Genomic DNA, 26,668 nt, shown 5'->3' on the forward strand with positions numbered 1-26,668 from the left:
ACTGAAAAAGCGATGAAATGTCTTCAAGATCCTACAAGAGATGTGATGTTGATTCCTACTGAAGCTCCTACAAACTTCAGATGTAGTCTGTGTAGATTCTCAGTCATGCAGGTCGTGGTAATCATCGGAGCTTCAGTAGAAATCAACTGGACTGCTCTGGTAGGTTCTTGAATATGAGTCAACTTTACACAAGAGGCTTCTTCATTTTTAACTGACGAATTGGGAGTTGCAGAATTTATAGTCACTCCAGGTCATGTATATTAATAACCAAGACTCACCTGTCTACAGGTGTGATTGGTCTACCAACAGTGACATCAACCATGGTGATGGAGATGCAAGTTTACACAACAAAGGATGTGAATCTGTCCGGAGTGACTCAAGAGGACAACATCATTTGATTACGCAAGTCCTAGATAATAATGCTGGAAGTTGAATAAATGGAGAATAATCTGGTGACTACAATCTTGCTGCATTTTAATTGATTTTGATAGAGTAATTTCTGCAACTTTTGTAAAAATCCTTGCAAAAAGAACATCTGAAGTTCATAGGAGCTTCAGTAGAAATCAACTGGACTTCTCTGGGAGACTCTTGAAGATGTTTCACCTTCATCCAAGAGGCTTCTTCATTTCTAACTGATGAATTGGCAGTTATAGAATTTATGGTCACTCCGGGTCACGACATTAAAGACCAGGACTCACCTGTCTACAGGTGTGATTGTTGTGAAACCAGGTGGTCCACCAACAGTGACATCAACCATGGTGGTGGAGCTGCCAGTTTACACAACAAAGGATGTGAATCTGTCAAGTCAGGAGTGATTCAGGATGGTAATCATCACCATGGAGACAGGTAAGTCCAGGTCAGTAATGTCATGTGACCTGACTATAAATTCTGTCACTCTCCATTAGTCAGTTAGAATTAAAGAAGAGGTGAAACGTCTTCAAGAACCTACAAGAAAAGTCCAGTTGGTTTCTACTGAAGCTCCTACAAACTTCAGATGCTGTTTTTGTGAGGATTTGGGAAAAGTTGCAGAAATTATTCCATCAAAATCCATTAAAATGCGGCAAGAATTTAGTCACCAGATTAGTCTCCAGTAAACTAACTTCCAGCATTTTGTCTAAGAGTTGTGTAATCAAATCAGGTTGTCATCATGTTTTAAAACCTATTCATGTCTTACTGTTACAGAATTCACATGTCTGAAACAGAAATGTTAAAAGTTACACAAAGAGGAGACATTCTGAAGCCATTTTCTGAGGCTCTTCTACTAACATCTCGGGTGCCTGGAGTGATGCCGCTCTCCATTCACATGCCCTCCACCACGTCTGTTGCCCCGGCCTCCACCAGCCGGCGGGGGTTTGCCCCTCAGCGTGTAGTAGAAAGCCGCCGATCTCCTCTTAGCCTTGCGGAGAACGTGGCAGACCAGCTGGAAGATCTCCTCGTAGCAATCTCCTGGCTCGGCCATGCTGGCCAGCGTGGAGGAGGACAGGCACTGCGCCCTCTGCTCCTGCATCAGCTGGTGTTCTCGCTGTTTGGTCTCTGAGAACTGGGTGGCGATAACCACGAGGCACAGGTTGATCATGAAGAATGAACCAATCTGGATGAGGAAACAAAGCCTTATGTGAGTGTGCATCTGGGACGGGGAGAAGTGAGAAAATGCTGCAGGGATTCTGGGCTAATATCCAGCCCAAAGAATTAAATGTTCTGTGTTTAAAGGGGGCTAAAGGCTAAGTGCAGACATTAAGGTTTAACAAAGCAGGATGTAATCTGAGCAGGAACTAGAAAAAAGAAACATAAGTTCAATGCTTTATTTGAGCAACCAGCCCATGGCAGAAGCAGATGCTGCTCATTTAAGAAACATGAAATCTGTGAGGAATTGTGATGCTCTGGTGGTAAATACTCGCTTGTTTGTAGATCAAACTTGCACACTTGCTGATTCTAATAATGTGTGCCAATCCCCCAGTAGAAATGTTAGCACACATGCTAAAGGTCTCGGAGGGCTGGATTCCCACCAAACCGAGGCTGATTGGAGCAGACAGACAGAGCCAACACATGCCCAAAGCACAGTTCAGCGTCTGGCTATCTTTCTCTTTCCATTCTGCGCCTCAGCTTAACTTTCCCCCCCTTTGCCCCTGCATTCAACACCATTTTTAAAAATACAAATCTTTACTCACTTAACAAAACCAGACAGAATGATCCTTTCATTTTCCCCGTCTTCGGTCGTCACCCATCGGTATAACTATTTTCTTGTTATTTTCTGGCCACAGAGAGGAGATGAGGTGCTTTGTGGATGCTACATGTTGACCGACCCTTATAATGGGAATCGCTCAGGGATTGCTAAAATGGTTTTATTGGTGAACAATGATCAGATCAATACTGGCTAATGCTGCACAACTCAAAAACCAGACTGCTGGATGGATAGAGCAGCTTTTAGCTGGTTTTGTTCATTACAAATCTGAACATGTATCTCTCTTTCTGCTGGGGCCAGATAGATGGACAGATAGTGAGAACACACACAGACATACAGCTACGAGCCCAAGGAATGCTCAATAAAACATGCACAGATATAAAAACCCAAACATAATGACCTTCCACCTCCAGACTTTCATCCACGGTGATCAAAGATGAGGTGAAGGAGAGAGCGGGGGACGCTGGGAGGAATGAAATGAGGCAACTCCAGAGATATTTACAGGGAGAGAAACATGGATGGGAGGTTTGTGCGTGGAGAAGAGGAGGAGAGAAACCCATCTGTGGCCTGTGGGTCAAAGCAGGTCTGCAGGTGTGTGAAGCTTTGATTTCCCTCCAGGTTTGCATCTGTGTGTGTGTCTATTCTGTGATTCTGATCAGTAGACAGCTTTACGCATAATCAGGGAGGGCAGTCCAATATCACGCATTCAGATGATCACTGCATTATGCATGCGTGCAAACACACACCAACACACACACACGGACAAAAGCGATCACACAAATGAAGGCGACGGGCTCAGCTTGCATGTGTGCAGCTGTCACATACATTTATGTATACAGATATATTCTTAGAGAGACAGAACTTCTTAATAATTGCTCTCCAGGTGGCACTTACTTCCATTTACTTGCAGTCTTCACTGTCACAGCATGCACTTAGGTTACACACTCGACAGAATATCAAGAAGAGACTTTGCGTTTGATGCTGTCGAGGTCAAACTTCTTTTGTGTATCCCAGAACACACTCACTTACAGGATCAGTTAACGGGCTTTAAAGCAGAGTGTACTGCAACTTAATAATGACACAACAGACAGAGAGAGAGACGGGGGAGACGGACAGGAAAAATTAGCCGAGTAAAAGACAGCAAGTGGGAGGACTACAAAGGGAAAGAATGGGAGCAGCCAAGGTGATCCTGACTGGCTGCAGCACCGTAGGGCCTGAGTGACTGAAAGCTGCTCGCGGTGTCAGCGATGCTCCCGAGGCTTCCCTCAGGACGACTGACTACAAGTTGCCAAACAGACTGGAGTCTTGTGAGTAAGTTCTAAAGGGGCTTCACATGTGTGTCAATCAATCAGAGTGGGAGTTCATGGAGTGAATCGGGAGCAGCGTGCAAGTAGCTGTTCTCAGACTGCACCCAGCAAATCAGCATTTCCTGTTTGGTCAGCCGCATCGGAGAGTTAAATAAAACTTCAAATCATCTAAATATAATTGGAGTAAATGGGTGGTAGGATCTGCGGGACATGACCCTGTGATCACTGTGGAAGCGTAAAGCAGGCAGAAGTAATGATGCTGTAATGTGACACCGTGTCAACAGCGTTGCCAAAAGAAGCTGGCAACGCCAAGCTCAGGTCAGATCTGCCAAAGACCTGACGAAATTTACAGCTGCTGTCCTGACACCAGCGATATCAGGCCAACGCTGGGAGGAGGACGAGGAGGCAACAGAACTCTCTCTCATTATAACTTAATGCACAAACTGTCAGCATGTTTGTCACTTAGAAGTAAGTAAAGCTACGTGTAGCCTATATGCCGCTACTATTAGCACTGTATTGGTACTAATTTGCAGTAAATTATTGATTGAGTTGGGCTAAAATTCAGAAGGTTCTAAGTTCAGCTCTAGGAGCGGAGAAAAGGAGACTGGACACAGAATTAAATATTCAGTGGTACCAGTACATTATATTTAGACAACATGACATACAAACATTTAACAATAACTTGAATGGCCATTCATATGGGAAAACACAATAAATTCATAATAAATGTCACTTCCAAGTTACAATCTGATGTGCAACATCAGAGTGTCCACGTAGGACTTCCCACAACACAATGAGTCCAAAGCCTTTGCCAAGATGGCATTTAACACAACCATAGTTCATAAGCTGAGTGTCCAGAGGGAGAGGTAGGTGTCCATGGAAGGGGGGTGAATTGTGCAGGTTTGTTAAGTTTGAACGATTTGGTTGCGAGGCAAAGAATGAAAAGGAAGGGACGGCTGCCTTAAAGGAGCCTCCTACCAGCCCAACCAGGTGGAGGAGGTGCAGGAGGTCCAGTTCAGTTCACTTCAGTTCAAGCTCCAGGGTTCTTCAGGCAGTGTGGGCCTAGAATTCTTGGGTCTAGCTCGCCATCACCTGGCCAATTCCTTGTTTAAACAACACCCGCGGCTCCGGTAGTTGGCTCCTTGCAGCAAATATTCCCAATGCGTCCCCCTCTCAAAGCTCCCGGTCCGCGAGTGCCTTCCGGGTATAAAATAACCCGACTGGCCGCGCGCTGTCACGTGACGGGACGCACAGCGTGACGTATGACGTCATTACGCATTTGACAAAGCAGTTATGGAAAACGGGAATGGAGGATTTATTTATTTTATATTTAGAACTAGAGTTTTATCACCCGGGTTACATACGTGTCCACCATGTAAACTCATCTGAAAACTGCCCTCTTGCTGGGCGTGTACTTTCAGCCAGAAGGCGGTGTTCAACTCCTGCCGACCTTCTTCTCCAACTATCCTGCCCCTGATCGGACAAACGCATCGACTCAGGAGCCGTCTGCTCCCAGATTTCAGACCAACACGGTGGCTCAGTCACAGACTTTCTCTTTTATTGCAAAAACTGTTCAGCAAACTGTTTCTGAAAACATTTGAGGCCAGGAATAAGCTGCTGAATCTGTTCTGGTTTTAGCATAACGGTGGCTAATTTAGACATTTGACAAAGGTTTTGCGATGCGCTCTGCACTCTGCATCGAATTTGCATAAAGTAGAAATCGATGGAAGCTGCACACAACGCGTTTCACATAGACAATGAATGGATGAAGTGGACATGAACCACAAGAGCATAAAGAGGTTTGTCAGAACCCACATCTAAAACAGTAAAGATGATAAATGCATGCTGATGATTTCTGTTAGAGTTTGTGGGAACAGTAAAGCTGTAGCTGATGATTAAATGTGATGATCTTGAACTAGAACTCAGGTACCGCGGCTGTGCAGACTCTTGTAAAGCAGAGCTATGAAAGGAGAACCCACCAAGCATCTCAATCATCCTTCATTCATTTCCTCTCACTTGTCCTTGTTCACCTTGTTACTGTAGTCCGCCTCTCTCACCGCCTTTCTCTACTTTTACAGACTTTAGCAGTCAGTATCGCTATTTCTCAAACTGCTCACCTGCTGTTGGGAAAGTGCAACATCTGGATCTCCATTGTACATCTGCTGGCTCACAGAGGGACTGAATGCCATTTACAGACAGCCAATGGCACGTGAATCCACAACTACACAACCTTCATTGTGCTGCCATCTGGCACAGGATGCAAAAAGCTGATCTAGCTGAGCACAGAGTGAGCACACAAAAGCTGATTTCTTTCCTGGTGTTTTTCAGCCATCCATCCTCCTCTCCCTTTAGTCTTACTCATCACCAAACACAAATTTACGTAACGTCCACCTCCTCCCCTCCCTCCTTCAGACATTGATTGCAGACAGTCCTTTAAGCTACTATTGACTTCCACAAATCTATTAACACTGCAATTCACCACTCAGAAAATATTCTCATTGAATGTATTGATACTAGAAGGCCACATTTACTGGAAATGTTATCAGGGATTTTGTATCTTATGCCTCACATTTGATTCTTTTTTTTAGTCATCACAACACGCTGGCCGAATGCAGAATGTTTAATAAATGCTACTTACAATGATGAGTAAGATGAAGTAGATGAAATTGTAGAAGGAGTGGGCATCCATTACATAATACATGATCTCGACCCAGCCCTCCAGAGTGATCACCTAGAGGGGAAACGTTCAGCTGAGAGTTAACATTCACACACTGTGCTGCAGCGCTCGCTGCAAAAAAGAAAAGAAAAAAGCTGCACTCCATCAGATATTCACCGGCTAGTTTTATCACATTTTTAAATCTAGTGCACTGTGAAAAATATTGAATTGATGCTGAAGTTCATCTATAAAAGACGATAAAATGAATCCTTTTGAGAAGAATGATTGGATTTCAATGATTCAAACTAATTACATCTTGAAGGAAAGGATTTAATCAAATAGCATTATTTAATAGCAAATAGCAATTTAATAGAATGTAATGCTAATGGACAGACATGGCTATAACTCGACTGTTCGTTTGTTTTAGCAGAGGGACATGAACTCTGAGCCTTTTTCTGTTCACCTCACCACAAATGTAACCATGGTAACCGTAAAGATGACGACAGCTGTGGCCTCAAAGTACCGAGATGATATAAAAGATAAAATACAAAAATAAAACGCTTCAATGTCTCCAGTAATTTAAAAAGAACTGCTTAAAACCACCCGACAAAATTTGACTGAAATTAATTCACATTCTCATCAAAAGACTAAAACTAATTCAAATTCAGGAGCTACACTGCAAAAACTCCTAATCTTACCAAGTCTGTTTGTTTTATTCTTAGTCAAAATGTCTCATCTCACTTAGTTTACGATAAATTCTCTTAACAAGTGAAATTTCAGCAGATGGAGGGACTTGTTTAAAGACAATGCATCTTAAATATCCTGTTAAGTCAAACAATCTTGAAATTATCTTGTTTTGAGTTGAATTTTACAAGAAAACTCAAAATAAGTTTAACCCTTGTGTCGTCAAAATTGACCCGTTTTAAAGTTTGAAAATGTGGGACAAAAAAAATATTTTCACAGTGAAACTTCTGATGTCCACGTTTTCAACATTTTTGGGAAATCTTTGAACATTTTGTGGCGGGGAAATAAAGAAATGTTAAAAATGTTTCTTAAGAACGTTCACAAAAAAATCAACCAAATCAAGTGAATTTTGGTAGATTTTTTTTGTGAATGTTCTTAAAGAAATATTAGAATTTTTACTGAAATATATGTAATCACCTTAGATATTTTAAGGATTTTTTTGGAAGATTTTTACTCATTTTTTGAAACTATTTACAGGAATTTTCTTGCCAAATTTGGGGGATTGTATTGAATTAAAACTCTGAATGGAAATTTTTAAGGAATTGTTGGAATTTTCTTCCTGAAATTTTTGCAAATTTTCAGCAATTTGGGGAATTTTGTGGCTGTTTTTTTTTAATTTCAGACGAGGAAACAATATTTTTGGTGCCTGTAAATGAGGACAACAGGAGGGTTAATACATCTCAAATTAGGAGGTTATGTTAAAGCAAAAATGTATTTTTGAGTGAAAAGCTGCTTTTTTTCAGCATGTCTGGCTGATTTTAAGACGCCTAAACTTGACAATCCTGGTAAAATATAACTTAAAATAAGTTTTCCCAGCTAATTTTAAGATCTCAACATCTAAATATAACATCTTATTTCAAGAAATCTTACAATACATTTTTCACTTGTTCTATTGGCAGATTTTTTCACTTATTTCAGAATCAGAGAATTTAAGGGGGCACAGCGCAGCAGCCGGAGCTGCCATTGGCAGGGCAGCTCAAATGTAATTTCGTTGTATACTAAAGTGTGCAATGACAATAAATTCTCTGATTCTGATTCTGATTATTTCAAGGTAAAACTTCCTTGAAATAAGTTTCTTTTTCTTGTTTTGAGAGGGGCATTTTTTCCAGTGTAAAAGTTTCCAAAATGGACGTGGACTCAAACGTACCTGAAATATTACGATCCAGGCGTAGACGATGTTGTCAAAGTTGATGGCCCCTTTGTGCGGGTTGCTGCTCCCAGTGTGGCACCGGGTGTAGTACTGGTTCCAGTTGATGCACAGACCCATGGCCTCCCCGGCGCCGCTGCCGTTGCTCAGAGGTTCAGGACTCAGACCCAGAGCCTGTCTGTGCAGAGCGTCCTCCTTGTCCAGGCAACACGTCCGTCCTCCTTCACGTCTCGCCGGCACGTCGGTGCATGACATGATCCCGTTGTCGGACGCCAGCGAGCAGATGAAGGGCCGCTCATCATCCTCCTCCGGCCGGTAGTAGGGAGCCGGCAGGGTCATACCTGAGGAGCTGGAGGGCAAAGAGTTAGCTGGCTGTGGAAGAGGGATCTGCATACATAAAAGGGCACATAAACATTTTTTATCCGATTTCACCACCTCATTTGAAGGATTTCATGAAGATTTCATTGAAAGAGGAAGAGTGAAGAGGAAGTAAGCGGGGAGAATGGATGTGAGCGATGATACATGGAGCATTTATTGAAGCGAAACCCCCAGAAGTACTCAACCAAGCCTGTGGGATAAATGCATCACTGAATAAAGAAATGCAAATGATCCTGCAAATAGAGCGAGAACACACTCTCTGGCTTTCCTTCTCCCTGTCACACACTCAGACAAGCAGGTCCTCACTGCGTTTACATACAGAAACATATACACTCAGAGCTGCCATTGTCTTTGTTGTCCTTTTAACTATTTTCTGTCCAATCCAGTCTACCTACAAACACAGCAGGAAGACGTTGTAGGAGCTGAGCACAGAGCAGTAAGTGATGTATAGTTTGTGTGTAGAAGCGTAACGTAGCAGCGAGCTAACAGACGCCTGAAGCTGGAGAACCAGATGTGTTGGGGGGGTGGGGGGGGTGTGCCGGTCAGGACACTGTAAAAATGAGAGTCCTGGGGGGAAATCAAGCAGCACCTAAGACTGCACACTCAATTAGACCTTTATTCGTCTGTTAGGTTTTAAAGTGTCACATTTACTTTGGTGCTGAAGGTTTCTTAGCTGTAATGTGTTGAAAACCAGAGAATTAGACCCTCAAAACTCCCAATCTAAGTGTCTATGAACTCTACACAACCATAATCCAAAAAAATAGTACATTAATTATTGTTTTATACGTTTAGATTTGAAACCAACACGTCTTTCCCCACTCATAGTAACTAAATGTGCAAAACTAAAAAAGAAAAGCACCACCAACAAGGTTTGTGCCGTCAGCATGTTGTAAATGCTCTGAAACAGTGAAAACAGCTGTGCAAAAGGAACCAAACAGCAGCACTGGAAAGGATGTCGCTGTGGATTATTTCCTAAATTAAGGGAAAATAAGCATCTTAAATATAAAAAAGCAGCACTTCCGAGCAATGCTTTAAAACAAAAATATCCATAATGATAATATACCGACAAACCTAAGTGTTTTTTTCTGGAAATTAGACATGAAAACTTATTTAGGACGAGAGCACGAGACAACAACGTGTTTCTGGTAGGAGTCAGCTCTAGATGAGAGTCTGAGTATGTGACAACATGTGGATGCAGATTTTACATGATATTGTATTTCATGTTTCACAACATCCCAGTGATATGGAGTCTCTTTTCTTTGAGTTTTTTTCTTGTTGTTTCCTTTGTAGAGGCTGGAAAGACTTCAGCTGTGCTATGATTGTTTGGCATTTTGTTTTGCAAAATCAAACCATTTCAATTATTACTGAAGTAATAAACATCTGTATGTCTTGTTTTATTCTTGGCAGCTGTTTCAGTGGATTTTCAAGCATATCTCACCGGCAAAGTTCACACAAGAAAGTCTAGAAAAGTAAAGTTTTAATTGCTAGCTTTGAGATACAACAGAAGAAATAAACACCTCATTGGGCATCAGGACCAAACATTTCAGTTAATTAAACTAATTGATCAGTGAGTCCTGTTTCAGAGGGTTAAAAGCAGACCAACGCACAGTTCACTACCAATATGTTTTAAGAATTAAATATTTGAAGACTTATATGTTGGTGGATATAAATTTTGTTTAAATAATAAAAAGTATGTCCGATAAGGTCTCTATTGAGAATTGTCACATGGACATTCTATAGAACATCTATACTGTTTAGAACAACATCTCTGACATTTCTGTGCCTTAATATCTTGGAAATATACAAGCACCTACCAAATACATGATTTATTGATTGAGCGCTAATTGAAATGAATAAATCTGTTGTGACAATCTGAAAAAGGGGCATCATGGACGTGTTTTCCTCCATGTAATCTGTTTTTACCTTCATCCTTTTCACAGAAAATTCTACCACCATCATGTGCAATGTGCTGCCACTCTCATAAAGACAAACAGAAAACTTAGAAATACAACATTTTGCCAGTCGTACATACAAAGCAGACGTTATCAGGGCAGCGCTGAGCCTGTGAGACCTTGCAAGTGAATAATTGGTCTTTTCGCGACAAAGCAGAAATAACAAGTGAGTTCTGCCATCTGAAGAATAGATGTCTCCCAGCTGTTGCCCTGACTACCTTCCTGATGCACAGACTTCATTTGGCTGGAACCAGAAATCACCTCCATGTTCAGAAATGTTTAATGAGAGCAAAGAGGTCATGGAAGGGACATCTGAACTCATCATGTTCACACACTGTATGTTCTGATGGGGAAATTATGTTTTACAGCAGGAGTGTCCAAGTCATCGTAGTTCAGGACCACATTCAGCACAATCTGGACCAGTGAAATGCTAAAATAATACCCTATAAACAACCACTAATGTTTCCTTTGTTTAGTGAAAAAAAATACATTCAAGGAATTTTCTTTTTACTAAACATCATGAAGAACCTGAAATTTATTAAATAAAATAAAATCAATTTCAGCAACATTCATCCTCAGTTCATCATTTCCACATTACAACTTCCACATCAGAGTGTCTACAAAGGAACACAACATTTAGTCACCTGGAACTGAACCAGAGAGGATTTACTTTATGATCAAAACAACAAAAGACAGACAAAAAAAACCAAAAAACAACAAAACAAGACAAAATATTCCAAAAATGAGACACAAAATGGCAAAAGCAAGAAACAAAATGAAGAAAAATGAGAAACGACATGAAACTAAACAACAAAAGGACAAAAAATTTGACAGAAAAGTTACAGTGATGAAGAAAATGAGACAAATGACAAAACGAGACAAAGAAATACACAAAACGACAAAAACAATACACAAAACAATGAATAAAGCAAAATACAAAATGACAAAAAATAGACAAAAAACACAAGTGAGACAAAAAGGAAACACAAAACTACAAAAACGAGAAACAAACCAAAACCCTAAAAAACCCGAGCCAAAATATGACAAAAATGAGAGAAAAACAACAAACAATCTTTACTTTATGATCAAAATGACAACAAAAGACCAAAAAATGACCGAATACAACAAAACAAGACAAAATATTAGAAAAATGAGGCACAGAGCAACAAAAATGCAACAAGTCCTCATATTCATACGACCGCATCAGTCGTTTGCACCGTGCACCGGAATACGACCTATGCGGTCGTATGAACGTTTGCGCCCCTACAGGGAAAACGAACGCATTACGAGATTTAATTTGCGAAACGGCTTTTCTGTTGCAAAACGTCTTTTTTCTCACTTTCCCAACATGTTTTTAGGGTTATGGTTAAGGTTAGGGTTAGGGATAGGGGCAGGGATAGTGTTAGATAAAAGTTTGTTCATGGTGACGTTTCACCTGCGACTCCAGAGTGTCGATATTTACTCAACCGCCAGAGGTCGCATAGTCAAAACGTAACACTGGGTCGTAATACGGGCGTGTACAGACGACCTATGTGGTCGATTTCTGTTTGAGGACAGGCGCCAAAAATGAGATACAGAATGACATAAAGGAGAAAAAATGACAGAAAATGAGACAAATGTCATGAAACAAAACAAACACGAGACAAAAAAGTTAGAGGTGGCACAAAAATGCACAAACGACACAAGCGAGGCAAAAAAAGACACAAAACAACGAATAAAGCAAAACACAAGCTGACATAAATAAGACAAAAACACAAGCGAGACAAAAAGGAAACACATAACAACAAAAACAAGAGAAACAAAAGTGAAACAGGAAAAGATTTAAAAAAGCAAAAACAAAACAAAATATTAGAAAAATGAGACACAAAACAATCAAGCATTTTACTTCATGATCAAAGCAACTTTTTATGGTCTACAAATTATTATAAATTTATAGCTTTACTAATTTATAATCTGCAGTTAATGTCTTCTCTGGAATTTTTACACTTTGAGGACCGGATTGGACCCTCTGGAGGACCGGTTTTGGACCACGGGCCTCATGTTGGACACCCCCAGCTCTAGAAAATATAATCATGAAGAATAAGTCGTGCTGAAGAGTGCGTGTGAGACTGTGCCTTAGCCTGAAATCAGCAGGGAAACAGATGAATGTACTCCACATATCCAGTGGACCAGCGGCCTCCTTCACTCCCCAGCAGCTGACTGAGCGTCTCTGGTCTCTAATGACACACCTCTGAAATCTAACTGACTGCTACCATCTGAATCACCTCATCATTTCCTCAGTCGTCTGTCACACTTCACAGTTTCACTAGAAGCTTTCCAAACACTGTCTCCCCCTCCACGTTGGAAGACTCTTATTTATACATCTATTATTCATTTTTCCATATTTTACTCTTATTAGCAGTAGCATCACAACTACAGAGACACAAATGACTCAAATTAATGCATAAACTATAAAAATCAATGACAGAGGTCTAAAAAAAACCCCACAGCTGAACCAGTTAGTGAGGGCTCGTGTTTGTTCTGACAGGACTGTGGGGCTAAATGAGGGCAGGGATGCTCATACAGCGGTCTGGGCCGGAGAAGGACAAAAATAGAGGCTCTCCATCAGCAGAGCCATTACTGACCACACATCCAGTCGACCTGCAGTGTTTACTCGTTACATGGCCTTTGTCGCTTCAGCCCTCCTCGTGCTGTGTGTGTTCCTCTCACATTTTGGCCCCGTTTCACCTTACACATCGCTTTCCTCCCACATTTTCTTTATTTGTCTCCAGGAGAGGCTTATTTAGGAAAAGCCTGGCTGAAGACAAACTGTGCGTAATGCAACTGTTCTCACATCAAACTCATCTTAGTTCAGGGGACACATGCAGCCCAGTTTCAAGTGTTTCAGACCTGTAAAAGCACAGCATAATAACCTATAAATAACCACAACTCCAAATATTTCCCTTTGTAAATGCAATTTCACCACTACTATGCCTCAGTTTACCATTTACACATCACCACTTACAGATCAAGGAGTGTCTACAAAGACACAGAACATTCAGTCTCAGGAATCTGGAACTGAATGTTCTCACGTTTTACGTTATGATCAAAACAACTTGTTAAGATCTAGAAATTATTTTAAATTCACATTCATTTCTACATTTGTGTAGTAATCCTGACCACATGAACTGACACACTGCTAAGGAAGAGAGCTCAGTTGTCCCCCTGCCTTGTAAATGCATAAAATTCACACATAAAATACATGAAAGTTGTGGCAGTGCATCAACAACAGGGTTCCAAACCAAACTCTTTAGTACTGAAGCTGCTGATTGACCGTATGTCGCATGATGCTCGCCATCTTTAAATATTTTCACAGTAAGGATTCATTTCCACCTCCGACACACTGCTGTAGCGAGGTCCAGAGAGGATGTTGAGGCAGAATCAGAGAGACACACTGGAGACGCTGACGATTTAAGCTGTGAGGACGGTTTACGGATATCAGGAGAAGTTACACCAACAGAGCAGCACATACAAGCAATGCCAGCATCATTTCTGAGGATTCTCTCTGATCTTTGGGTTTATGTTGTAGTTGGGAGGTCAGATTTAGATTACAGACCAACATGGAGACAACTTGTCTGCTTAGCCACGTGAGAATAGAGAATATTTATCCTTAACCAGAGCAGAGAGTCCTGGCATGTCTTAATAAGATAAAGTGTGAACCTGAGGACGGGTTCAGGACTGCAGAGGTTAAAGGGGAACATGGACCAAAGGTACACTGCAAAAAGTCAAAATCTTACCAAGTCTATTTGTCTTATTTTTAGTCAAAATGTCTCATCCCACTTGATTTAAGATATATTTACTTCACAAGTGACATTTAAGCAAGATGGAAGGACTTGTTTTAAGACAATACATCTTAAATGTCTTATGAAGTCAAACAGTCTTGAAGTTATCTTGTTTTGAGTTGAATTTTACAAGAAAACTCAAAATAAGTTTAACCCTCATGTCATCCTGGGGGTCAAATTGACCCGTTTTAAAGTTTGGAAATGTGGAAAAAATCTGTTTTCACAGTGACACTTCTGATGCCTACATTTTCAACATTTTTGGGAAATTTTTGAACATTTTTTGGTGGAAAAAAGAAATGTTAAAATTTTTTCTTAAGAACATTAACAATTTTTTGTGTATGTTCTTATGAAAATATCAGACGTTTTACTGATATATATATATATATATATATATATATATATATGTATATATATATATATGTATATATGTATATGTATATGTAATCACTTTAGATATTTTTAGGATTTTTTTTTTTGGAAGATTTCGCTCTTTTCTTGAAAATATTTACAAGGATTTTCTTGACAAATTTGGGGGATTTTTTAAAATAAAAATTTTAAGGGAAACTTTTAAGGAATTACTGGAGTTTTCTTCCTGAAAGTTTTGCAAATTTTCTGAAATTTGGGGATTTTTTTTGCTGATGTTTGCGGGGTTTCTTCAGACAAAGAAACAATAATTTTGGTGCCTGTAAATGAAGACAACAGGAGGGTTAATACATCTCAAACTAGGAGGTTACAGGAAAGCAAAAGTCTTTTTTTTGAGTGAAAAACTGCTATTTTTCAGCATGCCTGGTTTATTTTAAGACAACTAAGCTTGACAATCCTGGTAAAATACAGCTTCAAATAAGTTTTCCCAGCTAATTTTAAGATCTCAATATTCTAAATACCATATCTTATTTCAAGAAATCTGACCAAGTCATTTTTCACTTGTTCTATTGGCAGATTTTTTTCACTTATTTCAAGGTAAAGGTTCCTTGAAATAAGTTTCTTTTTCTTGTTTTGAGAGGAGCATTTTCTCCAGTGTAGTAACCTGCTCTCACCTGTAGGATCATCTGGAAAAGGGGAAAGAGTCATTTTTCCTTCACACCTGCCGTATGCCATCATCATGTGAACTCTCTTACTGCTTCTCTATTTATTTGTCGCTTCTTTTTATAGTTTTAATCCGCTTTGTTTCATCCTCTGCTCCTGCATTAATTCTTCCCACTTCCTCTCTCTTTTTTTTGCTAATTTCACCTCTTTCCTCTCTCATTCTCTTATCTTGTCTACCTCTATCTAAAGCAAGATAAGTACTGCTGACGTACAGTAAATAGTGGTAGAATATCTATTTACTTCGACTGCCAACCACACACATGCACACTAACACCAGGATCGATAGCAGCGGTGGGCTATACAAGGCCATAGAGCTGATTTGGTGAGACAGCAAAGCTTATATATACTGATGCACTCAGAGTAGAGTTATTGCAACACAACAGGCAACACAGCTACAGAGAGAGGGATGGAGAAGAAAGTCAAGAGAGCAGGATTCAGGTTGGCGTGCTGCTCGCAACGCCGAGGTGGAAGAAGGGATGAATACTTGTGGACAGAAAGGAAGAAAGAGAGCGAGAGACGCTGTCAGAGTAGCGGTGCATGAATGAACGCTGTTGCCCCCCCGCCAGTGGCTCGGCATGGCACAGCGTGGCACAGCTAAACCCGGCATCACACCGAGAACACACCTGCCAACGGAGAGCAAGATGGGGGAAGAATGAGGGCCGGGGAGCAGCAGAAAGAAGCTTCCAGTAAACGGCATTAAGTGAAACTGCAGGACAGAAAAAGGACAGCGGAAAGGAAGAGATGGAGGTTTGTGGTGACAGCTTCTGGATTAGCATGTTTGGTTTTAGAAGTGCATAGGCCAACTACAAGAAATAAGGCTCATTCCAGAACTGCAGGACATTTTACATCCCATGCATCAAATTTCTAATAATGCATGTGGAAAACACTAAAACATGCAGTAGTTGTGTAAATGTTCTTGTTCTGAGACCAAATCTACAAAAAAAAAAAAAAAACTAGGAGAAAAGAATGTTTGAAAATATTTTAAAATACCAAATAAATCTGGAGTTCCCCTAAAATGACATTTTTCTCTTGTTCCACTCCCCTGACGACCAAACTGAATCTCTAATAAAACAGTTAGAATCTAATTTAAATCTCTCTTTTTTTGGCATTATTTGTTTCATTGATGTCTCTTGTAATTGTGGGAACATTTTTTAATCAACACAATATTTTAAATAGTAATAAATAATAATAATAATAATATATAAAAACAATAATATAATAATAATTAATGCTAAAATAATTAATAATACAAATAACAATATCATACATGGAACGTGTCCCACAACATGTTAGCATAACCTGTTGATGACATTTTTGTGTTTTGTGTCTTAATTTTGTTGTTTTCTGTCTTGTTTTTGCCGTTTACATCATCAAACAGTTTTCCTAAAGAATGTGTAGAGCAAAGCTATGTCCTCTCTTCTATTCTCCATCTTTTCATCCATTGTCAGCCTTGATTGAATGTCTCTCTCTACCTCATATTATCAGGATCAGACTCATTCTTTGGACTGTTTTCCATCAGTCAGTTTGTCCTCTTGGTCAGCAGTAACAGCTAGCTAAATATCTAGCTTCTACTGCTGAGAAAAAGATCACATTAGCATGGATTAGCAACCCTGTTACTGTGATTAGAGTAGGGTTAGCAAACAGCACAGAAAACATGGAATAAAAATGCTACCATTGATGTGGAAGCTGAGCCAATCAATACCTATTATTGATGAATATGGAGCAGAAAACTGTAAAAGACAAGGTTAATTTTTTAAACATTTGAAGCCCAAATGTCCTCCAGTTCCAGAATGACTTTTCTACATGATGTATGCAAGTGTATAGAACGTTTTGTTCATGACTCGTCATGTAGGTGTACGGATGTGCAAATGTCCTGGAACGACCCTGAAGTCTTCTGGAGTGACCTTGGCCTCTTTATTTAGTGCAAAATATTCTCAATAGGGATGTTTGTACAGATCTGTATGTGTCAACTTGCAGAACCAAATCAAATGTAGAAACATAAAAGATAACAGAAATAGGCCGAGTGTAGTCAGAGAAACAAAACAGATGGACTGATTACAGAGAGCAAAATAAATCAGTAGGAATCAGAGGAGGCTGGGTGTAAAATGGTGAAATGAAAGCTGCACTTGACAGCGACACTCAGCCCACTCCATTACAACCTCTCACACAGCTAACATTAGCCCTTTACTTAGCATAATAGTCCTCAAGCGCTAACTCGCTGAGACCTTTCTAATTAAGCATTCGAGTGCCCTGACGAGGCTGAATATTATGTTAATTCAAGCTTTAAAAACAATATGCAAAAATAATACTTTGGTTAAATAATGAGAAACACCCATTCCAGTGTGAGATGAATGCTGCTGTATTAATCAGCAAATGTGTAGGAGTTAACAAGCAAGTACACCGGGAGAAGAAATGCTTCCAAAGCTGCACTCCATAGATATAATAATCGCCTTTACGCTTCAACTCATCCAGAAAACTCAGAGCCAATCACTATATCGCCCATTAGTTAGACAAATGTAGAAAACATCGATTGAAGTAAAGCAAAAGTCGCAAAGTGACTCCAGGAAATGTCAGCTCTCCACTCTGAGGACAAAAGAGGCAGGACAACGCCGGCTGGCAGACACGTGTCCCCTTTCATCTGGCTATTAGATCTGCCATTAGTAAAGGCTGTGTCAGCAGAATCAGAGGAGTACACATGGCTGGTATACATATTAGAACACATCAGGGGCATGAGCTGATCTCTGCATAAAAAAAGAAAGAAAAGAAACCGAGAAAATGAAACCAAGCACTACTGAATGTCACTCACACTCAGACGCAGCGGGCGATGCCGTCATGTGGGGCCATGAATATGGAGGCATGCAGCTGGAAATTAATCACCTTCTCAGCTGCAAAGTGGGACAAATACTGTTGCAGTTGTAGCTCGAGACAGAAAGAAGAAAGACTGAATTGGTGGATAGAATGGGAGGACCCACTGATGCTAACGGACACTACCGCTCAAAAGTTTGGGTCACTTAGAAATGTCCTTATTGAAGAAAGAAAAGCAGTTTTCTTTTTCACTGTAGATAACATTAAATGAATGATAAATCCAGTGTAGACATTAATGTGGTAAATGACTATTGTAGCTGTAAACAGCTGATTTTTAATGGAATATCTCCATAGGGGTACAGAGGAACATTTCCAGCAACCATCACTCCTGTGTTCTAATGCTACATTGTGTTAGCTAATGGTGCTGAAAGGCTCATTGATGGTTAGAAAACTCTTGTGCAGTTATGTTAGCACATGGATAAAAGTGGGAGTTTTCATGGAGAACATGAGAGGTTGAATGGCGGTGTACATATGAAGGTAAATACTTGGATTATAGAGGGCTGATGTGGCCTCTTATTCGAACTGTACAAATGAAAAACAGCTGAAAAATTAGATGACAGACTTCTTAGTGTGATTGTTTTCCTCACGTACGACATGATGAAGAGGGAAGAGGAGAGGAGAGCGTACGCATGAGGCTCGAAAATTATCACTCCCTCATCATAACTGTCAATTTGTGACCTAATTTTTCCCACAAAAACGCGTCAGCAGCAACACACAGACAGCAGCACATGCGTGGAACTCACAGGGTGAAGTTCTCCTCGGGGTAGCAACGGTTCCTCAGCAGCCCCGCCCACAGCTGGACGCCGATGATGCCGAAGATGAAGAAGACGAAGAAGCAGAGCAGCAGCACGTTGCCCAGCATGGGGAGAGTGTCCAGCAGCAGGTTCACCAGGATGCGCATACCTGTTGGACAAACAGTCACCCACTTAATACAGACATTGACCATTTGCATATAGATTGCTTTGTCAGATCACAGTCGTACATTTAGGCTTATGAATACAGACTGAAGCAGTGCCAATACAACTAATCAACAATATAACTGTGAAACATAACATTGCTTTGTGAAATGGGTTTTAAAGCAAACATGATGGATGTTTCTGCGTTATTTTCATTTCCATTTACTCTGTGTTTTTCTGTTTATAGCTGTGGAGGATGATTGGATGAGAAAATGCAGAACAACCAAGTTTTATGCTTCTACATTATGTTGGTCATGGTTTGTACGTGCAGACATGTTTGTTTTTACACACTCATTAAGGCAGGGGTGTCCAATTCATTCTAGTTCAGGTTCCACATTCAGCCCAGTTTGATCTCCAGTGACCAGTAAAACCACAAGATAATAACCTAGAAATAACCACAACTACAGATGTTTCCTTTGTTTCAGTGCATAAATGCTCACATTTAAAGAATTACTTTTTTTTCTACAAAACATCGTGAACAACCTGAAATTTCTTCAGAAAAACAAATTCAATTTCATCAAATTTAGCCTCAGTTTATCATTTCCACATTACAACTTCCAGATCACAGAGTGTCTACAAAGGAACACAACATTTAGTCACCTGGAACCAATGACATAGTGTTTCACTTTATGTTCAAAATGACAAAAGTCAGACAAAAAACACAAAATCAAGACAAAATATTACAAAAACGAGCCACAAAGCCACAAAAACGAGAATCAAAATGATGGTAATTGATGCAAGCGAGACAAAATGAAACACAAAAAGACAAAAATGAGAAACAAAAAGACAAAATCATGGGATGAGAGACAAAGAAAGAAAAAAAACAAACAAAAACAAGACACAATATTACAAAAATCTGACACAAATAACAAAAACGAGACACAAAACGACAAAAAACTACACAACACAAAACAAAAGGGAGACAAAATATTAGACAAAAAAGGCACAAAGCGACAAAAAAAATGGACAAATGACACAAGTGAGACACAAAACGGCAAAAACGATACACAAAACAACAAAGCAAAACACAAAATGACAAAAAAAGACAAAAAAAAAACACACGTAAGACAAAAAGGAAACAAGACAACAAAAACATGAGAGAAGCAATAAAAGTCAGAAAAAAAGACAAAAACCAACAAAAACAAGACAGAACATTATAGAAATGAAACAAAATGACAAAAGAACAATCTAGTATTTTACTTTATGATCGATACAACTTCTACAAATCATTTTAAATTTATGGTTTTACTAATTTACAATCTGATGTAGGGCTGCACAGTGGGCTAGTGGTTAGCACTTTCACCTTGGACCAAGAAGATCCCCGGTTCAAATCCTGGCCTGGGATCTTTCTGCATGGAGTTTGCATGTTCTCCCTGTGCATGCGTGGGTTTTCTCCAGATACTCCGGCTTCCTCCCACAGTCCAAAAACATGCTGAGGTTAATTGATTACTCTAAATTGTCCGTAGGTGTGAATGTGAGTGTGATTGTGTGTCTGTATATGTAGCCCTGTGACAGACTGGTGACCTGTCCAGGGTGTCCCCTGCCTTCACCAGACTCAGCTGGGATAGACTCCAGCACCCCCCATGACCCTAGTGAGGATAAAGCGGTGGATAGAGAATGGATGGATGGATAATTTACAATCTGCAGTTAATTTCTTCTCTGGAATCTTTGCACTTTACAAAGTCGTCCTGACCGGATTGGACCATCTGGAGGACCTGTTCTGGTCCATGGGCCGCATGTTTGACACCCCTCTGAAATAATGATGAAGATTTAATGTAATCTTTATTATCCCTGATGATAATTTGTCCCATAGGTTGACTCTAAAACCACAATAGACCAAAAAATGTTATGATAAAGTGCAATAAAATAGTATGAAATAGCAAAAGACAAAGACAAAACATAATCAGACAATAAAATGGAATAAATTAAATAATATAAAAAGGAAGGGAGCAACTTAAACCCGTTAAACAGGAGATGACTGCAGTGAGCTGTGACCTTCTTCTGCCTCTAACTGTTAAAATGATGAGGGAGTTCTCAGGTCATTCCCTGTGACTTTATTGCTTACTTTTACCATAATTAAACAGAATTTCTGCAGAACAAAGTTATTTCAAGAGCTGTTTCCGACATTTCTGGGAATCTGAGTGAGACATCAGCTGAAATGTATCTTTTGACAGCAAATTCACAAACTACCAAAAAAAAGCAGGTAAAAAAAATCCACACGGCTGTAGTTGAAACAGAAACAGAGGTGGTGTGACAGGCGCTGAAAATGGAAGTTCACAGCCTCTCCAGAGGAGGTGGTATGAAAGACAAACACATCTCAGGTAACAGCTGGAGACGAAGCGTTCCCCGGTAGATCAAGAGCTTTAACGGCAGAATATCAGCGACGTGTAATCAGGCTGCACCAGGTCTCACTCATGATTAGACGAAACCTAATTGCAGAAACACAAGCGAGTACCCTGTCGAACGATGATGACCTCATCCCCCGCCGCTGGGCCCGTCCCGCTGTGATGACATATTGAGGCTGTGATTAGTGGAACATAATGACAGCTGATTACAGTAAGGAGAGGGAGGGGTGGGAGCCGCCGACGGATCGCAGCGACACCTGACAGAGGTGCGCCTGTGTGTTGCCGTGGCGATGTGTGCCTCTATTTATCTGCTGTGTGTGTTTTTCAGCGCCATATTGAGAGTCGTGAATAACAACTCAACAGTAGGTTAATGTGTCACAACGGTGCATCGAAACTGGCAGCAGACTGAATGACAGGAGAGAAGCTGAGAACGAGGGAGACGGGAAGGGAAGAGGGAGAGAAATGATGAAGGCGGTGTTTACAAGAATACCTGTAGCTCACTCACTACACAAACACAACCCGTGTAAACACAAACACTGCCAGCAGAAAAAACTGAAAGACACAGCTTATTAGAAAGGTTCCGTAAGCTCTAATGACTTCTACTGCTTCTGGATTAATGGCTTTGTTCTATCCATCCTTTTTTTCCCAGTGGTTGGGGCTGCTCGGTAGTTTGGTGGTTAGGACTGTCGCCTCACAGTTATAAGATCCCTGGTTCACGTCCCGGCCTCAGCCTGGGATCTTTCTACATGGAGTTTGCATGTTCTTTCTGTCTCCAGGTTCTCCAGCTTCCTCCCACAGTCTGAAAACATGCTGAGCTTCAATTGGTCCATAGGTGTCAGTGTGATTGTTTGTATGTGATAGACTGTTACCTGTCCAGGTGGACCTTCACCCTCAGTCAGCTGGCATAGGTCCAGCGACCCAAATGAGGATTAAGCGTTGAATAGATAATAGACAAATGAACCGTGGTAGCAGCAGGCTATATAGGGAATTCCAGATGTCCTTTATCCGAGAATGTTTTCCAGCTCCTCCTGGGGGATCCTGATTAGATATGCAATCGTGGGAAAACCTCCAAAGAAAAGCATCCAGGAGGGAACCAAATCAGATGCTCCAAGCACCTCCTTTCGACTCCAAGGACAAAGGACTCTACTCTGATCTCCCTCTGGATGTTCAAGCTCCTTACTCGACATCTGAGGCTGAGCCCAGCCACCCAGCGGAGTAAACCCTTTTGGACCATTTCCATCTCTTTGGTAGCTAGCCAGGGCTCACGGTTACAGGGAGTGAGGGTTGGAATGAATATGGACTGGTAAATTGAAAGCTTTGCCATCCAGATCAGCTCCTTCTCCGCCATGATGGTCCACATTTCTGCTGACGGTGACCCAACCAGACACCTACTGATGAGACAATAGCACATCCTGTGGCTACATGCAGTCTGTAATGAACAGGAAAGGTCCACAGACACACCTGAGTGTCACTCTTTTATTCCTTCACCTGTTGTTACTGATTACCACCTGAATGAGCCATTGTTCTTGTACCTTCTGTCACTAATTATGAATTATATGCAAACCACACACTATTCACATCTGTGTCATGATCTGTACATAATGTTGTTCTCTGTAAACCAGAGGTGTTAAACTCCTCTTAGTTCAGGACCACATTCAGCCCAATCTGATCTCTGGTGGGCCGGACCAGTAAAACCACAGAATAAAAACCTATAAATAACCACAACTCCTATTTTTTATTTGTTTTAGTGCAAAAATGTTCACATTTAGGGAATTATCTTTCTACAAGACATTATGAACAACTTGAAATTTCTGAAGGAAAATAAATTAAATTCCAACAATATTATGCCTGCGTTTATCATTTCCACATTAAGACTTCCAGATCACAGAGTGTCTACAAAGGAACACAACATTTAGTCATCTGGAACTGAACAATGCAGTATTTTATGTTACGATCAAAATGACAAAAAAAGACCAAAAAAAAGACAAAACAAGACAAAATATTAGAAAAATGAGACACAAAGCAACAAAAATTAGATACAGAATGACAAAAAGGAGAAAAAATGACAGAAAATGAGACAAATATCATGAAACAAAACAAACATGAGACAAAAAAAATTAGACAAAAAAGTTAGAGGTGGCACAAGCGAGGCAAAAAAAGACACAAAACAACGAATAAAGCAAAACACGAGCTGACATAAATAAGACAAAAACACAAGCAAGACAGAAAGGAAACACAAAACGACAAAAACAAGAGAAACAACAAAAGTCAGACAAAAAGATTTAAAAAAGCAAAAACAAGACAAAATATAACAAAAATGAGACACAAAACAATCTAGTATTTTACTTTATGATCCAAACAACTTGTCATGGTCTAGAAATGATTTTAAATTTATAGTTTTACTAATTTACAATCTGCAGTTAATGTCTTCTCTGTAATTTTTTCACTTTCAGGGCCAGATTGGACCCTCTGGAGGACTGGTTTTGGCCCGCGGGCCTCATGTTGGACACCCCTGATGTAAATATTGTGGGTCAGGCGACCTTCACAGACTGTGTTGGTAAATTCACTATACATCAACATGCAGTTTACATGTCGTTCATTTTGCAAACATTTTCTACAGTGTACCTCTCTGATATTAAATTCATGAGACATCTTTCTGGAATTAGCAATTTCATGTGAAAAAAATGTTTTTCCTGGAGCTGAGCGTGCACCTGTATTTCTCCTCCAGCTATTTTGTCTCATCAACTGTTATTAAATGGAAAGCAGCGGCAGCGTGTCTCTGGTGGCGACTGGAGGCGAGTCTAAATGTATTTGTTCCTCGGGGTCCTTGTCATTAGGCCACTGTTACATTAGGCCTAATTGGGTGAGGAGAGGGAGAGACGAGTGGAGGGGAATGGAGGGTGGGAGAACGAGGCGAGACCCGGGGGTGTGCCAAGAAAAAACACGGAGATGGAAGGAAAACAAGCTGGAAATAAAGCATGCAAACTAAATACAGGAGAGCAAAGCAAAGAAACTCTATCACACAAACCATCTTTTTTTTCTACGTTTGTCTCTTTTTCCTCCTCTCTTCATCGCTGTCTCCTCCCGGTGACTTTACCGGTTTGTCAGGTCCTGCTGTCCCCAAATAAAGATGGATGCCTCCCCTCACATCACAATGGAAACACATTTACAGCTACCTGCCTGTGCTGTTCACTGTAGACCCACAGAGAACACCGTCATTCTCCTTCTCTTCTCTATCTCACGCCGGTTTGATCAAAGAGTGTTTATCTGAAGCCGAACACCTCCTCACACACACCACCCAGGACTATTATCTGCCATTTTGTTGGAGGGTTACAAATTGAGGTGCGTGAAGGGTCAGGACGTGATCATGCTCCCAGCGTACCGGTGGGCAAAGCAACGGCCCGACAAAAGCAGGAACAAATAGCTTTAGCCCCACGCTTCCTCACCTCTAATGGGGTCAGGATCAGGGGACGGAGCCGGGCCACCAAACACTCATTACATGCAGCTCACTGATACCATGCACAGCAACGGCATCCACACGTCATTCACACACAACTATGTGAACAAACACAACCAAAACAAGATTCATACACCTATCTATAGACCCACACGATGAGTCATCAACAAAACTTTCCATACGCTTACAAACTACTCTAATCACAGTAACAGGGTTGCTAATCCATGCTAATGTGATCTTTTTCTCAGCAGTAGAAGCTAGATATTTAGCTAGCTGTTACTGCTGACCAAGAGGACAAACTGACTGATGGAAAACAGTCCAAAGAATGAGTCTGATCCCGATAATATGAGGTAGAGAGAGACATTCAATCAAGGCTGACAATGGATGAAAAGATGAAAAATAGAAGAGAGGACACAGCTTTGCTCTATGCATTCTTTAAGAAAACTGATGATGTAAACAACAAAAACAAGACAGAAAATGACAATAACGTCATCAGCAGGTTCTGCTAACATGTTGTGGGACACGTTTCATGTATAATTATTATTTAAAATATTATGTAGATTAAAAAAATGTTCCCACAATTACAAGAGACGTGAATAAAAAAATAATATATTTTTAAAAAGGAGATTTAAATTTCATTTGAACTGTTTAATTAGAGATTCAGTTTGGTCATCAGGGGGGTGGAACAAGAGAGAAATGACATTTTAGGGGGAAGTCCAGATTTATTTGGTGTTTTAAAAAATCTTATCAAACATTCTTTTCTCCATTTTTTTTTAGATTTGGTCTCAGGACAAGAACATTTACACAACAGCTGCATGTTTTAGTATTTTCTACATGGATTAGTACAAATTTGATGGCTGGGATGTAGAATGTCCTCCAGTTCTGGAATGATCCACATCATGGCAGTCTTGAGTTTTCATTGATTCCTTTCTCTAGAAATGGCACCTTAAAGTCCACCAGTAGTTTGCTGCTGATCACATGGGCAAATGAAATACCTTCTGGAGGACATTTCTGTGTCAGATAAAACAAAACTGTAACTATTTGTCCCCAATGAGCAGAAATGTCTGTGGAGGTGAGGCCTTTAACCAAAAGAACAATAAAACCTAGCATCAAGCATGGTGGCGGCAGCATCATGCTCTGTGAAACTGGAGCTTTACACAAAGTAAACTGAATAATGAAGAAGGAGGATGGCCTCCACGTTCTTCAGGAAAACCTAAAATCATCATCAGAAGATTCGGCTTTGAATGCATCAAAAATGGGCAAAAAAAAAAGGTTAAATCAGGCTAAAATTATAGTTTAAGATGGGTCTTCCCAAAGTCACAACTTAAAACCCAACAAGAACCTGTGGACTGTGAAGAAGAAACAAGTCTGTGTTAGAAAGCCAAAGAACAAATTTAACTGCACCAATTCTGCCAAGAGTGGGTCGAAGATGCAACCAGATGTTTGTGGATCGCTGTCAAACATGACAGGTCAAGGTAAAGATGGCCGCGAAATATGAACATTTCTGTACGGATATTTTGATTTGGTCATATTTCCAGAAGATCATTAATACGTCTCTAAATAATCAAACTGCTCAATTGACTTTTGTGACAGATATTCATGATTTCATCACAGAGAATTCACAGTTATAGGAGTCAGTGGAACCCCCAGACTGCCATGATATACACAATCTTTACAACTGTATAGAAACGACTGTATGCATGCATAAATTATGCAGATACTAAAAACTCAAGTGTCTGGAGATTCCTTCTCATAAAAGCAGATTTGTTTAT

The 26,668-nt window shown here is 40.3% G+C and overlaps 1 protein-coding gene across 5 annotated transcripts in view; it reads right to left on the reverse strand.

Annotated features, from left to right (window-relative positions):
- cacna1ia (calcium voltage-gated channel subunit alpha1 Ia) overlaps positions 1-26,668 on the reverse strand; it is a 241,021-nt gene that overhangs the window by 72,251 nt on the left and 142,102 nt on the right. For all 5 annotated transcript variants that reach the window (XM_051940863.1, XM_051940862.1, XM_051940860.1 and 2 more), the window contains exons 6-9: positions 18,882-19,041; positions 8,037-8,385; positions 6,128-6,220; positions 1,267-1,591 (exon numbers count right to left, since the gene is read on the reverse strand). In XM_051940863.1, coding sequence (XP_051796823.1) covers positions 1,267-1,591; positions 6,128-6,220; positions 8,037-8,385; positions 18,882-19,041 — 927 coding nt within the window. The remainder of the gene's footprint in view (positions 1-1,266; positions 1,592-6,127; positions 6,221-8,036; positions 8,386-18,881; positions 19,042-26,668) is intronic.

The sequence above is a fragment of the Acanthochromis polyacanthus genome, chromosome 21 (assembly GCF_021347895.1).
Source record: "Acanthochromis polyacanthus isolate Apoly-LR-REF ecotype Palm Island chromosome 21, KAUST_Apoly_ChrSc, whole genome shotgun sequence".
In the NCBI taxonomy this organism is placed as follows: Eukaryota; Metazoa; Chordata; class Actinopteri; family Pomacentridae; genus Acanthochromis; species Acanthochromis polyacanthus.